This window comes from Castanea sativa, chromosome 8, assembly GCF_040712315.1.
Source record: "Castanea sativa cultivar Marrone di Chiusa Pesio chromosome 8, ASM4071231v1".
NCBI lineage: Eukaryota > Viridiplantae > Streptophyta > Magnoliopsida > Fagales > Fagaceae > Castanea > Castanea sativa.
This window is the reverse complement of record NC_134020.1, coordinates 46,503,849-46,520,010: the sequence shown is the minus strand read 5'-3', so window position 1 is coordinate 46,520,010 and position 16,162 is coordinate 46,503,849. Positions and strand designations below refer to the sequence as shown.

At 35.0% G+C, this 16,162-nt stretch overlaps 2 protein-coding genes across 2 annotated transcripts; both read left to right on the top strand.

The window, feature by feature from the left end:
* Positions 1–2,919: 2,919 nt before the first annotated feature.
* Positions 2,920–3,558, top strand: LOC142606429 (NDR1/HIN1-like protein 10). The gene has a single exon (XM_075777782.1). It carries the CDS (start codon positions 2,920–2,922, stop codon positions 3,556–3,558), a length of 639 nt encoding a protein of 212 aa, XP_075633897.1.
* A 6,253-nt stretch (positions 3,559–9,811) lies between these two features.
* LOC142606428 (uncharacterized) lies at positions 9,812–10,378 on the top strand. Its single transcript, XM_075777781.1, has one exon. The coding sequence runs from the start codon at positions 9,812–9,814 to the stop codon at positions 10,376–10,378; it is 567 nt and encodes a 188-aa protein (XP_075633896.1).
* Positions 10,379–16,162: the final 5,784 nt, after the last annotated feature.

The window sequence follows — 16,162 nt, the reverse complement described above, 5'->3', positions numbered from 1 at the left end:
GCCAAAGCAGCAGAATTTCTTTATCTTGGAATCAATGGGAAACAAATCCGAACTAATCAAAACATCCAGGTACGATGGCATTGTCCTCCAAATTGGTATAAGCTGAATACAGACAGATCCTCATTAGGAAATCCCGGGCTGGCTGGTGGAGGTGGTCTTATTAGAGATGAGAAGGGTGTTTGGGTAAAGGGCTTTGCTCGTGCAATTGGGAGTACAACTAGTGTAGCAAGTGAGCTTTGGGCCCTTAAAGATGGCATCGGATTGTGCATTGCTCTCAAGCTTCCAGCAGTGGTGATTGAACTTGATTCCAAGCTGGTTGTAGACCTCTTGAAGAAAGAGTTGAATAATCCTAATGGTATTGATGTTTTGGTGGCTGATCGTAGGAATAGCCTGAGAAGTATTCCCTTAGTTAGGATTCAGCATTGTTATAAAGAGGGAAATAAGTGTGCGGATGCCCTCGCTAGACGGGGTGCTATCCTAAAGCAGAATTTTTCCATTTTCCTTGAACTTCCTTCTGATGTTGCTCTCCTTATCTGCCTTGATGTGTCTGGAACTTTGTATGACCAGGTTGTTTCCTCTGGCCGGTTAGTTTTTGTTTAATGAAATATCCTTTCAACCAAAAAAAAAAAGTTATATCCAGGGGAGCCTTGGCTTTTATCATAAAAAATTGCACGAGAGGATCACATGAATTAGAGGTTCTTTTGTAAGGCCTCTTCTTATTCAATCCCTCGAAGTCTTAAGCAGTTTAGCTTGATTCAACCAATGCACTCCTTGGGCAAGTCCTTCAAATAAGATGATGGGGTATAAAAAAAATACAACTCCAGCTTCATCCATGGAGGTCATCCAAGACAAAACCAGATAGGCAAAAGTTGTAAGAACGTCGTCCCTAGAAAAGGCCATCCGCGTAGTAAGGTGCGTGGACGGAACTTTGCTTGGTCAGTTTTACAGCACCATGCCATGTCGTCCAAAGAGAACCATCAACCTCGTCCTGGGAGATCGTCCAGAAGGGAACGACCTCGCTTGGAAGCAAGATGCACCTAACAAGAGGTCCCCTAGACGAGGACCCTTGGACGAGCCCTTGACACTTAAGGAAAAATTTCTGAGTAAACATAACAACTCCGTATTACACGCATAACTTCTAGTGACCGTTTTGTGAGAAAAAATGTAACTCCTAAACAATTGAAGAAGTTATCCCTAAACCCTCACACCTCGTCAAATTCAGGGGAGGTTACAAGTCTGATAACTGTCTTTAGGATAGTATATGAACGCCCATTCAGACCAAATAATGGTACGTTTTACATTCCCAAAAAGTTGGAACTCTGAAATTATAGAGAGAAAACTAACTTTGCCATCGGAGGGTTTTTGGCCAGTAACCCCAGTCACCTTTGATTGCTTTTCTTTCTTTCAAGTCTAAAGCATCCAGCCTACTGATTTTCTTTGCATTATCATAAGATATAAACATTTTTAAATTTTTATGCCTCTAAAACCAAAGTAATGTCAACTGATGAGCCAAGTTAACACCAAGTCACCAACTATTCTTTTTTATCTAAAAACTTAAACTTGTAGACAGAAAATTTGTAACTTTGAAATCCCATAGCCGAGCCTCACTATCTCAACAAATTCATTCTCTCTTGAAAATTTAGGTTATGTTTGATAACAGTTTTTGTTTTCTATTTTCAAAAACTTATTTTAGAAAATAGAAAGAAAAAACAATTTTCTTGTATTTTTTAAATAAAAACATTTTTGGTTAGTTGAAAAAAAAAAGAGTTTTCTAAAGAAAAAAGAAAAAGAAAATATTGAAATATGTTATCGCTAGGATTCGAACTCTGACACTAATTCATTAAACGGGACAAATTGATTAAATTAGACGCATGTTTTCATTAGCTTTTGAAGACTTGAAATTGAAAACAATTTTGCCCGTTTTTGTTTTTTATTCGTTTTGGGTTCCCAAACAAATTATTTAATCTCAAAAATAAAAAAAAATGTTTTTGAAAACAAAAAATAAAGAAAAAAAACAATTACCAATTATTTTCAATTTGTAATAAGAAATACACAACACACATAGCAAAGAACTAAATTTTTAGATCTCAAATTAGACCCTGTAGATAAAAAATTAACGACTCTACTTTTAAAAGAAATGTCAAAACCAAAAAAATATTATACCTTCAAACACTCAACCTGCCAATTAACCACCCTTGGCTAAAATTGAACTTTTGCGACCATAGTTGTGCATCCCAACCAAGAATCCTTCATAGCCCCAAAGCCCCCAAAATATGTATCATGCTACACAATCCACTTCCAACTTCTCATCATAGCACATCTCTATTTAATTAACTATTTGAACTGTGGAAGGATGGAATATATATATATATAAATATATATATATATATATATATATATAGAGAGAGAGAGAGAGAGAGAGAGAGAGAGAGAGAGTAAGCCACTTGATGCAAGGATAATAAGTATAGTGCAAGTTTTATTAAAATAAAATAAAAGATTATTTATTTCAAATTCTATTGATAGAGTTTTCGTTGGAATATAATTTAAATTTTCTTCAAATTTAGAAAATAGAGTTTTACCTAAATTAAGTTATCTTAACAATTAATAGGATAAGATAAATAAAATTTTAGTTTGAGAAGAATCTTTAATTTCTTGAAGTCCTGTCCAATAGACTTTTAGCTAAATTAAATAATAGTAGTAATTAATTATAAGATAAGGATTAAGGAACCCATCCCTCAATAAATTCTATTTCATTCAGAAGAAATAAATTAAAATTGTGTTGTGAATATAGAATTTAGGATAGAATAGAAGACAGTTGAAATACGGCGGAAAAATCGGATTAGAAAGTCGGTGGTTCTCCTCTATCATTTCTCTATTATATAAAGCCCAAAAACCCTATTTACTCTGCAATTCAAAGCAATGTCCACCCGTACCAGAAATTGCGTCTTCTACGGCGATATCGTCCTCCTCTTACTCACCACCATAGCCATCACCGGCTGCCTCATCTGGGGCATCGTCTTGGTCATCAACAACCCAAGATTCCCCGAGTTCCGAGTCGACTCGCTCTCCGTCTCCAACCTCTCCTACACTTACCCAAACTTCTCTGTCTCCGGCAACTGGAACGCCCGGCTCTCCGTCCACAACCCCAACAAAAAGCTTTCCATCTCCTACGACCTCGTTCAGTCCACGCTCATGTACAAACCCGAGTCCTCGCTCGATTATGAACCCGAGTTCATATCCGTGATCAGAATCCCTGACTTCAACCAGTCCATGCGTAACGAAACGTTTATCGATGCTGCGTTCGCGGTCAGCGACGCTTACAGATCAATGTCACTCGGTAACATTAACGTCGACAGCACAGTCTCTTTCGTTGTGAAGTTTCTTGGTAGGATTAAATTCAAGAATGGTAGGGGTAGACTTGTTGAAGATAATTGGGGGAGGAAGTGGGACGCTCTTAAGGTTCATTGCGAAGGTTTGGTTGTTTCTCTCGCTTCGTCAAATAGCGGTGCCTCCATTTCAGGGAAGCTAGTGGAACCCAGGGACTGCAAGATTTTATAGTCTTTAGTTATGATAGGAGGATGTCTTGCTAGTTTACTGTTTAAATATAAATTGAAATTAGGATTTTATTTTTATTTTTTATTGAAGTTATTTTTATTTTATTTTTTATTAAATATGCTCTTCGTTATGTTTTTTTTTTTTTTATAATAAATAAGTACCTAAATCTTGCCCTTACCAAATTATACTCATACACTCTCCTTGTCGGGGATAAACACTTTGAGAAGTTTTCTTGAGTAATTAATATAACATATAAAGACACACTTAAACCTAAAAGGCATAATCCCCATACGTATGTGCTCAATTATGTTATATTAACTACTAATCTTTATTCAATGTGGAACTTCACTCACACTTATAACCCTGTGAGTCTGCCTCTCTATGGGCTTCAAGACCTCTCTATGAGCCATGAACAAGTCCTACTCACTCCCCCTTGCCTAATGAGCTTTTCACTTCATCAACACATCATCCATGGGTCTCTCGTACGCCATCCATGGGAACCACGTGTCAACCCCACAAGCACATCCAGAGGAACCCCGTACGACCATGTCCACAAGAACCTCACACCACACCAATATTTAGCACCATTAGCAATATTTCTTTGTTGGGTTTTTTTTTTTTTCCTCTCTAGGATCTCTGTGTGTGGGCCATTTAGGCTTTCTTTGTCTTGGATAGGGACCATGAACACCTCACCACCTTCACTACACACCACCATGAGCTTTGATACCACTTGTCGGGGGATAAACACCTTGAGGAGTTTCCTTGAGTAATTAATATAACATATAGAAACACACTTAAACCCAAAAGGCCTAAGCTCCATGGGTATGTGCTCAATTATGTTATATTAACTACTCACTCTTCTCATCTTTATTTAATGTGGGACTTCACTAAAACGTGTAAGCAACACTCCTTTCAAACGTCTTGGCATCTCAAAATATATATATATATATATATATATATATATATATGTGTGTGTGTGTGTGTGTGTGTGTGTGTGTGTGTGTGTGTGTAAGCTTTTCTTCAAATGAAATTCATACACTCTCCACATTTTTTTTCTCATCCATAAATGGACTATATGCATATAAATTCCCACTACACATATATGATGGGCTCAAACCTATATTTTCAATTGTATTAGTTGAGCTCACAGCCCATCCTCACTCCCTCCTCAAGGCTTGGGTCCCATAATCAAGCGCCTTTATTTACATAAAATAGGTTATTATAAGGAAAATACACAAACCCAAGTTATTTGCATGATAAAGAAGTTAATGAATTCATCTCCAAGGGTCCTTTTAGTTGTGTAGATAAAAAAGTAAGAGAATAAAAAATAGAAAGTAAATGTAAAAGTAGAAGGGTAGAAGAGATTTTAGTGTGAAAAGTGGAGGGATGAAAATCTTTTTCATTAAATGAGAGGATATAACATATGGTTTGTATTAATTTATTATCATTATTGAGAAGTACCAGAAAAAGACAAAAACCAAATAAGAAGGAAAAAAAAAGAAAAAAAAGAAGGAAAACGAAAAAACCCAAGTAAAATCCACCTAACCAAATAGACCCTTAAAGGCAAGGTTCAAACCTACTTTCATCAAGGCCATTAATTAATGAGTTGATAAGCATGAAACTCACATGCCTCATGCAAGTTAAATAACGAATCCCCTAAACCCACCACACATACAAGAGATCACAAAGAAAAAATAGAGAAAAAGAAATCACCCAAGACCATCTACAAAGAGGCAAAGATCTACAATTGGAAATTTATGTTCACATGTGTTAACTCATAAGCATTTGATTATATAGGTCACACAAACATGACACATTTATTAATTGTGTTAAGATTCTTTGATTCTAACTCAATCTACTCTTTAAAAGAGCAAGATAGCACATTGGCTCCTCCTTTAGAGGTTTTTTTTTGGGGGGGGGGGGGGGGGGGGGGGTTCTTACATCCAACTCAACTAAATCCATGATTGAGACACCTAATTCAAGTTGATTCTTTAAGAAATATGATCACCCATGGAAAGTAAACATGATTTTCCTCTTCAAATTCATGAACAAAGTTCACATATTTTCATTGTGTAAGCTTGGATCGATCCTATTGTTTGGGGGGAAAATTAGTATATATGATTCAATTCATTAGGTTCATAGAATCACCACGTGCATGAGCACCCAAACAAAGAAAGTCACTTAAATAATAGTATAAATAAGATGAATAAAATTTTAGTTTGAGTTGAATTTTTAATTTCTTGAAGCTTGAGATATAAACTTTTAGCTAAATTAAATTATTCTAATAAAAAGTAATAATTAATAGGATAAGTAACCCATCCCTCAATATTTTTTTAGTATTATTCCACGCTCCGGTACAAACCCGAGTCCCCGCTCTCTCACGAACCCGAGTTCACCTCCGAGATCTGAATCCTTGACTTCAACCAAGGACTGCGAGGATTTTTAGTCCTTAGCTATGATAGGAGAAATCATTGATTGTTAGTGATGTGGGATGAAAACACTCAAACCACCCAAACCGTCCATGGACGGTCATCACCTCGGCAGCCGTCCAGAAGTTATCCTCAGGACGAGGGTAACAAACAAGGACGTCCAGAGGGTGATAGCGAAGCTACATCCCTCGTCTGTGGGATGCGCACAGCCTACCCTGAGAGGACTCGTCCACGTAAAGATCCATGGACTAGGATTTTACACTTGGAATCAGCAAGTGCACTCGACGAAGGAGATTCAGGACGAGGGTATCATACTTAGGAGAATCTCCGAATATAATGTGACAATCCCTTATCCCACGCATAACGGTCATGTATCCGTTGTGAAATAGAAGTGTAACTCCTGAACGGTTATGGCAGTTACGTTTAAGCCTCGAATCCAGGAGAAGTTCCTATTTCGATAACCGTCTATGAAGGCACTATATAAAGACTGATTCAGACAAGGCAAAGGTATGTTCAGTTTTTACTCAAAAAAAGTTGGAACTCAGATTACTTAGAGGGAAAAACTAACTTTACCATCGGAGGATTTTTGGCCGGCAGCCCCGGTCGCCTTTGATACGTTTTTCCTTCTTTTTCAGGCCGTAGAAAAAACCAGTAGTCCTTTCAAGTCCGAAGCATCTAGCCTACTGATTTTCTTGGCATCATCAGTTAGTTTATATAGATTGAAATCAGGATATTGTACAGTGTTGGAAATTGGGGTTTAGGTTTTCGCTTTTGTTATCTTTGAAGTTAATTGTTTTTATTTTATTTTTTTGAAAATATATGTTCTTTTTGTTATGCCTTTTAATTTAGTAATTGGTATTATATTTTAGGCTAAAATGGAAAACCTACCTTCTAAATTTCCTCAGAATTCATTTCAGTACTATAATTTTGTTTTTGTTCATTTCAGCTATTTAAGTTTCATATTTATTGAAAAAAAAAATCTAGAAAATACTTTTCAATCATTAACTAATTTTTTCTAATTTAAAAATTTTGAAGAGAAATTTAAAATTTTAGAAAATTAACCACAACATATAACAAAAGTTGATGGAAAAGTCTTAATTAAATAAACTTGAAAGTTAGAGGCCTGAAATGAACGAAATCAAAGTTAGATAAAATAAATGAAATTTGGTGAAACATACAGGGTAGGTTTTGCATTTTAGCATATATTTTAAATGGTGCAAGGAGTCAAAGGGAGATTTTTAAAATAATAATAATAATAAGTTTTGAATTCAAAAGCACAGCTGGATTAAATTTAAAGTCATAGTTGAAAGGAAAATCTTAGTGCTTTTTCAAATTAAATTCAAACATATTGTGAAATTTACTATTATAATAATTGGTGAGAATAAACACATTCGGAAATGCAAAAATCTAATTACACACCCTTATAATTTTTGTGGTTGGGAAACCAAAAAAAAAAAAAAATACAAGCAAACTTAAGCAATACCAAATATATTCACTAATATAGCATTTTAATTAGTTTTAAGTCATGGATTCTTGAACCCTCTAAAGCATCCCCTTCATTGGCAACTCTTCTTATGCAATTCCTCTGATTTCTTAGCCCAGTAACAACTCTACTTTTATATGCCTATAAAACCATTATTTTTTATTCTAAAAACTGAAGCTTGTAGACAGAAAATTGAAAAATCTCATAACCGAACCTCTCTATCTCAAACGGATTCATTCTTTCTTGAAAATGTTTTTTTCAATCCCATAATAAAAAATACGCGACACACATAACAAATAACAAAATTTTAGATATGAAATTAAAGCCAATGGACAGAAAATTAACAACTTTACTTTTAAAAGACAAAATCTCAAAACCAAAAAAAATTATACCTTCAAGTGCTCAACCAGCCAATTAACCACCCTCGGTTAGAATTGAACTTCTGCGACCATAGTTGTGCAATCCCAAAGTGGTCTCCAACAAAGCCATCACGGCCACATCAAAATAGCCTCAATATATAAAATCCCAACCAAGTATCCTCCGTAGCCCTCAACTCGTGTATCATGACACAAACCACTTCCAACCTCTCATCGTAGCATATCTCTATATTTAACTAACTGTTTGAAACATGAAAGCTATGGAGAATATATCTATTAAGCCACTTAATATAAGGATAGTAAGTAGAGTGAAAGTTTTATTATAATAAAATAAAAGATAATTTGTTTCAAATCCCATGAACTCTTTGCTAATAGAGTTTTAGTTGGAATATTGTGGAACCCCGGCCCAAAGTACCTAATGACCTTCAAGGTTGGATTCCCAATTTATTTGTTTAGAGTGGGAATAGAGTTTCCTACTATAAGAAAATCCTTTCGAAGCTAACCTCACGACCCAAGTGAAGGAGCTTGAGACCCAATTTGAATCTTGCCCCCTTTGTGTATGTTTTCTGTGGAGGCTTAAGCTATGAACCGAGCTTCCACCTTTTTAATTGTTTCTTTCTCTCGTGTATCACTCTCCCTCTCCCCAATTTTTTTCCAACCCTCAGTCACATCATTTCTTCCCCTTTTTTTAGTCTTCTTTTAGTGGGCTTGCCATCATAAAGGGTGGTTTTTCCCAAACAGGTGGGCCCCACCCTGACTCCATCCTGACCTATATTTTTTATTAGATGGGACTTGTTGCACACTTTTGAAGTAACTCTATGGAAACTTGTGCCAACCTCCAAATTCATGTTCAGTAAGCGGATATCCCTACGGCACTATGTCTCATCCTCGACGATACCTTGTGGGGGTCGATTTGACCATGCTATGCTCGGGCCTTTCATCATTTGTTCGATATGACTTGGGTAGGCCTGACTTACGTGGACCTTGGCCTTGGGCTAGTGTTTGATTTATGATATAAGATAAATAAAATTTTAGTTTGAGTAGAATCTTTAATTTCTTGACAGTTAATAGACTTTTAGCTAAATTAAATAATAATTAAAAAGATAATGAACCCGATAAAACCAAAAATAGTTGTTAGTTGCTAAGCAATTCAAGCAAAAGAGGAAACACCGCCCTGAAATAACAACACCGGGTGGTGTCTGCTAAAGACCCTTCAATACTTAAGTTAGAGAGGTGTAAATATATTCGAATACTCCAAGTACTAAGTGATTAGATGTATGTGTACCTTTTTCTTTAATATGTGTTTGAATTGGGATGGAAAATTAAAATTATTTTACTATTCAGTTTATTTTTACTATTATTTATGGGTCTCGTTGCACTTTTTAGTACTATTTATGATCTAATTGTACTATATCAACTAACTTTTACCTTTATTTACAGCATTTTCAACAATAAATTTTCAATTCCAATAAAATAAATAATATCCAAACAAATCCTTAACGAGTGATGGCTTTTTATGGCCTCCATTTGTAAAGCCGTTGTGCTATTTATGGTTCATTTTTAGTTGTTGGAGTAAACATACCTGAGATTCTTTATGGCCAACTCTTATTGCCTGTCTTACCGTTGTGGCTTGTCGGTTACAAATGAGTTGTGACCGATCTTTAATGCTAGATAGCCGTCAAACTGAAGATGTTTGACACCTTACTCAACATCAGAAAATTTGTATTTTATTCAAAAGAATTAGATTAATTGTGTTGTGAGTATAGAATTTTGGGACAAAATAGAATGCAGTTGAAATGCGGGGAAAATCAACAAAAATCAGAAGAATTAGAAAGTCGGTGGCCTCCTCTGTATAAAGCCCAAGAAAAGTCCTCAAAATTCTGATAATACTCCGCTTGAATTCCGACGTAATCGAATTCCAAGCAATGTCACCCCGTTGCCTTTACCGCCTCGGCTTACTCGTCATCATGGTCGTAATCTGCTTCGTTATCTGGGACCTCGTCTTGGTAATCACCGGCCCTAAGGTCCCCAAGTTCCGAGTCGACTCACTCTCCGTCTCCAACTTCTCTTACTCCGACTCCAGCTCCACCGCCACCGGCAAATGGAACGCCCGGTTCTCCATCTACAACCCTAACAAAAAGTATTCCATCTCCTACGACGTCGTTCAGTCCACGCTCTTGTACAATCCCAAGTCCGACCTCTTTTACGATTCCGAGCTCATATCCGTGATCCGAATCCCTGACTTCAACCAGTCCGCGCGTAACGAAACGTTTATCGATGTTGCGTTCGCGGTCAGAGACGCTTACAGATCAAGTTCATTCCGTGACATTGACGTCAACAGCAAAATCTCTTTCAATGTGAGGTTTATTGCTAACTTTAAATTCAGTGCTGATAGAGGTGGACGTGTTAAAAATTGGGGGAGTGACACTCTTAAGGTTCACTGCGAAGACTTGGTTGTTTCTCTCGCTTTGTCAAATACCATTGCTTTCATGTCAGGGAAGCTGATGGAACCCAAGAAATGCAGGGTTTTTTAGTCTTCAGTTATGATGGGTGTATAGTTTTGGCTTTTGCTATCTTTGATTGAAGTTTTTTTTTTTTTTTTGAAAATGGGCTTTTTTTATAAATGAGTTTTGAATTCAAAAGATACCTGAAAGGCAAATCTCAATATATATATATATATACACACAGACCATGATCAGCTGCAACATCACCTTGTGTGTTAAAAACCCGAGTAATTAACCATGCAAACTTTTCTTATTCACCTAAAGTTGTCGACAACTGGGTCCCAAACGTTGTTGAAGCTGAGAGAGGAATCATGGTCAGGCTGTGCATTTAATTGTAAAGGTGGAGGCTTTTTGGTTCATTGTAAGTTTGTAACCCTGGGACATCACGAGAATGGAGACTACGTATGGAGGTCAATTGTGTGAGGATGTGAAGGTTGGATTTCCTTCAAAAACATTGATTGGTATAATTGCAGGTGAGCCACACATATGCGCAATCTCAATTTGCTACTTGGAGACTGAAATAGTGAGGCTTTCCCTTTCAATTCTAATTGACAATCTTCTACATGCATGTTACTCTTTCTGCAAAGGAAAGTAAATAAATTTCCATTTTTGACATTTTTCAAGTAAGGTCTTGATGTAGGATAGAAACTGCTATTTAATTTTTGTAATTTATAAATTTTAGTATTTAATTTGTAATTTTTGTTATTTTAAGTTTATGATTATTATTTCTTTTTCTTTTTTTTAGGTTTTTAATGTTTTTAAGGCCAAATTTGATTAGGTATTACTTATGACTTATTTTAGAATATATTTTCTTATCTGTTAAGTTTTACAGAGTTTTGGTTTCTCCCCAAAAAAAAAAAGTTTTACGGAGACCTTAAATAGTCTTTCAAGTCTGTAAGTGAATTTTTAATAATTATTTAATCAATAAAATTCAAACTTTTTGTCTCTCTATTTTCTGGTAGATTCCAAACCATTTTCTCCTTGTGTATGTGAACTCTCATGGATTCAAGGTTATTTTAAAAAACAAATGTGTTTTGTTTCTTATTTTCTAGAAGTAGACATGTTCTGCTTCTTGACGCTTCTGCATCCGACATTAATTGGTATCAGAGCCTTGACTTATCCTGGTTTAGTGGCTTATATGACAGTAGCAATTCCATTGACGGAAAACTTAGCAAGTATTAAGTGACATACAATAAGCACTCACAAATATCTTTGCTAGGATGTCACCGTTGGAGCGTGAAAATTATAGGAAAAACTGTCATGGAGATTTAACTTAACTCATAGGCCTTATAAAAGAATTGCAAGTCTTAATGGTTATTTATATAAAGAATATTTTCTTGATTGGTTATTCGATCCAAAGGATTTACTTGACTATTAGAATATTCCAAAAGAGAGAAAAGTTAACCTTTTTTTTTGTATATATTTAATGAGTATGCTTTACGTTGGTGAGAACGAATACAATTTAATAGAATTCAACAAGGTAAAGACAAAATTCATTCATAACAAGAATGAAAAAGAAGCATGCTATTGTGATGAACTTTTGTCATATACAAAACAAGATTATTGGCTAAGAAGTTCACACTTAAATTATTTTGAAGAACCATATATTCCACCATTAAGAGGAGAATTACATGTTGAAGAAAATACTTTTCTTGAAGATTACATGGAAGTCAAAGAATAAAATATAGAGATTTCTGAGGAAAATAATGAAGACCTTGTTATAAAAAAAAGAGCCTAAAATCAAGATTATGGAAGAGATTAATGAAGATCCTATTATCAAGAAAGATCTTGAAGTCAAGTTGGCAGAGACCATTGAAGAAAATTTTTTCAAGGATCTCAATGAAATCAAATCATATGGTTTTCAATCTCAAGATCCTTTTGTTTTGGTGGTAAGTGATACACCAAAGTTTATTGATTTTATTGGGGTTGATAGATTTGATTCAACTGTTAATTCTTATTTGGTAAATCTCTACAATTGCATGGAAACCAAGAAAAAAGAAATTCAAGTTGATTTGTTTATTCCATTGATGAGTTTCAAGTATGGAAAGAAAATCAAGAGGCTAAGTATTCCAAATATTTGTTTGCTTGGCATGGAAGATTTTAGATCTTAAAGATGAACTCGAGGACGAGTTTGTTTCAAGTGGAGTGGACGGATGTAAGACAAACGTTACTATTTAATTTTTGTAATTTATTGATTTTGGTATTTAATTTGTAATTTTCATTGTTTTAGGTTTAGTTTAGCTTTAGGGTTATTATTTCCATGTTTTTAGGTGCATTTAATGTTTTTAGGTCAAATTTGGTTTCTATTATAGTTAGGCATTAATTAAGATTTATTTTAGAATATATTTTCTTGCAGGTCAAGTTTTACAGAGCTCTTAAATAAGCTTCTAAGTTTGCTTCTAAGTTTGTGAAAGTTTTTCTAGTGAATTACATATCATTTTCTCCTTGTGGATTCAAGAAACCCTCGTTGATTCAAGGTTGTGGATACCCAAGGATTGAGGAAGAGTAGAACCGCTATGACCATCATTCGTTCTTCAGATGGAAGCACTCTAAACCTGGGGAGTAGGTTCGCCGAGGATAGAATGGGAAGAGACAAAACACTTCCTAGAATTCTAAATGGAGAGAATGGCATTGAGAAAGAGAGTCGAGGTAGTTGGAAGAAGTTTCCTGTGAAAGCTCACCTGCTGCCTCCGCATTAAATTACTGGCAGCAGCTTTATCAACTGCATTGATGAGGAAATGACCACTGAACAGTAGATTCACGGCTAAGCAATTCCTTCTACCACCTTCAACAGAAATCTAGTGGGATAAGTGTCTTGCGGGGGGCCTAGAGAATTGCAAATGGAGGGCTGGGATGCAAGAAGCTGAGAAGTATATAAAGGAAGTGAACATTCAGATGAAGGGATCCGGAAAAAATCAAGACAAAAAGATTAAAGCAAGAACAGTGATAAAAATGAAAGAACATGAACAGTGTATATCTTAGCATAAGAACATCGTCCTCAGGCGAGCTTGTAAAGAACCTCTAATACATATAACTTTGACCTCGGTTCATTCCCTTTGTGATTGAATCTTTGGACTAAGCTCAACTTGTTTTTATCTACTCTCTCTGAAAAAATATCTATTGGTTTTGGTCTAGTGAGGTGGGACGAGCTTCACTGTTCTAAGGGAGTATGGGCTGCTGAAACTCGTGTCCTTACAAAGGTTATTTGCGTAAGCAAACGTGTTTTTTCTTCTTCTTTTTTTCTAGAAGTAAATGCATTCTGATTCTTAAAGTTTCCGCAATCCCGCATCAAATCTACTTTGAGGCATCAGATCCATAGGATAGTTTTTTTTATCCTTTTTTTTTTTTTTTCTTGTAACTGAGGCATCCAACTTCTGTATCATCAACTTAGATTTTGATGAGATTCTCTTTTGGGTTTTCGTTTTTTTTCCCAATAATTAATATATCGTATTTGTGTTTGTAATCAAAAAGATCAGATTAAAAAGAGTGTCTAGACTAATCTCTATAAAATTATGTATATTTATTTAAGTAAAATTATACAACTATTGTGGATTAGAAATCAATGACATTTCAATTTTAAAAAAATTAAGAAAAAAGAAGAAGAAGAAATCAGTGACAAGACATTATTATTCTATGATTTCCATGCTTGTTGACTTTCCCGGTGGTGAAGGTTAACATGTATTTTATTTCATCCATTGTCTGAAACATTGGGCCGGTGGCGCTTTTGATCTTTAATTTTCTTGTGGTCACCACCGATTCTATAAAATCAGGCATTCTAACTTTTAATTGCATTAAGCTAAAGGACTAATGATAACAAGTTAATTAAATTATTAGTGGATTCTTGATTTTTCTTTAAAGAAAAAATTATGGGTTCAATAAAATCAAACAAGGAATCATATCCCTCTCATTCGCTCTATATATTCTCCTCTCCTCTTTCCTCTATCCAAATAAACTATAAAAAAAAAAATTCATGTAATTAAACAGCTTGTTGTTGACATACATAGGATAAAAGATTTTTAAAAAACAAAAAAGATAGCATTATGTCATTGCTGATTGTGAGAAACATCTTGAAAGTATCTTTCATAATAAAAGGAGGTTTTTCCTTTAACGAAACTTCTATTCATATCGGTTATAGGCTTCTATGGCTAGTGCATTGGCTGCTCTATCACATCATTTTGAAAACACATTAAAAAGGATCTCAAAGTGTCAAAACCATGGCTTTGAGAACAGGACTGGATAGTTGAATTGGGAATGGGCCACCAATCCGATCCAAAAAAAAAAACCCAATAACTGATCAAAACTGGGTTAAACCAAGAACTGAAGGTAAATTCAATTTTGTCCCCGATCTGATTTTTAAAACCATGAACAAGATCAAGAGAGTTGAAACACAAATCGAGCCAAGCTGTAATACCCGAAGGAAAAAAAAATGGTGTTGTTTCAAAATACATGAAATGGGTCCAGATCTCTTTTTCACAAGCGATGCTGCCTTGTCTTTTCCAGCATGAGTCTTATATTGTATAGTACTAAGGATTTTGTCTTTGACCTTATATTTATTCTTATGCTTTAAATTTAGGAACTAAATGTGACAGAAAAGTAAAGGAAAAATATTTATAAATGGGTTTTACTAAATATGGATATATAGAAGCTTCTCTTTTGGGCCGGGTGTACTGTTACAAGATTTTCCCTAATTATCCTATTGTTGAGTAAATAGTATCTGAAAATTGTTTTAGGTGATATCTAAATATTTTAGAGGAATGGTTAGGGGGAAGTGCATATTATCGTGTGCTGGTTGAGGTTATAAGTAACATTTATTCTAATTAGTTATATTTTTGCTTTTACTACTGTATTTACGATTGTTACAATTGGGTAAACTACATATTTAGTCCTTAACCTTTACGTCATTTGTCAATTTGATCCCTTATCTTTTAAACGTGTCAATTTGGTCTCTAACATTTTGGTATTGTGTAAAAAAAGTCCCTACTATTAAGTGATGGATGAAAAATGATGACTTGGTTTTTTTATAAAATAAAATAATATTTTTATGCCACATGTATTGCCATGTCAGCATAAACTTACACATAAAATAAAGTTAGGTTAATTTTCAGGATTGAAATTATCTTTTTCATTCATTTCATTTTACATTGCTTTCTTGGGAACCAAACAGGGGTTAAAAACCCAGAATTGAAAGCTCAACTTCCTTCTTCTTTTGCCATTATTTTCCTAGCAACCAAAAATGAAAAACAACTTTGAAGTTCAAGAAGCCTCTAACACAACCCACCTTGTTTATATTTGAATAGGAAGGAGGAAGGGAAGTGGAATGAGAGTGATTTGGGGTTGAGAAAGGGAGCTACGGGAGCAAGAAGCTGAAAGATTAGGATGAAGAGTCGCTAAATGCATTGGAGGCTATGGTGGAGGAGGAGAGTAGGAATGTACAAAAGGATGTTTCAGGTTCGAATCGTGGGTCTGCCGTGACATGTGCCTTGTCGTCCTTGACAAAGAAGACGAAGGATTTGGATTGGGATGATAGCATCAGTTATTTCATCAATAACACAATTTGGTAATGGTAAAAAAAATATAGAGAGATAATGATTTGGAGTAATGTTGTAAATATGCTTTAGTTCAAATTGATTCTTTGTGACACTGTTAGTCATAGTTTTAGTGAAGCTAGATTTGCTACTTTGCGAAGATCTGGATCTACTTTGTTAGATTGTCTGGGTTTCACTTCTTCCAAAAGGTCGCCTTAATTAGTTTTAATAGTAATATTTTTTTAAGGGTGTAGTTATCACTGGAGTGGGGATGTAAAGAGAGGCTTCC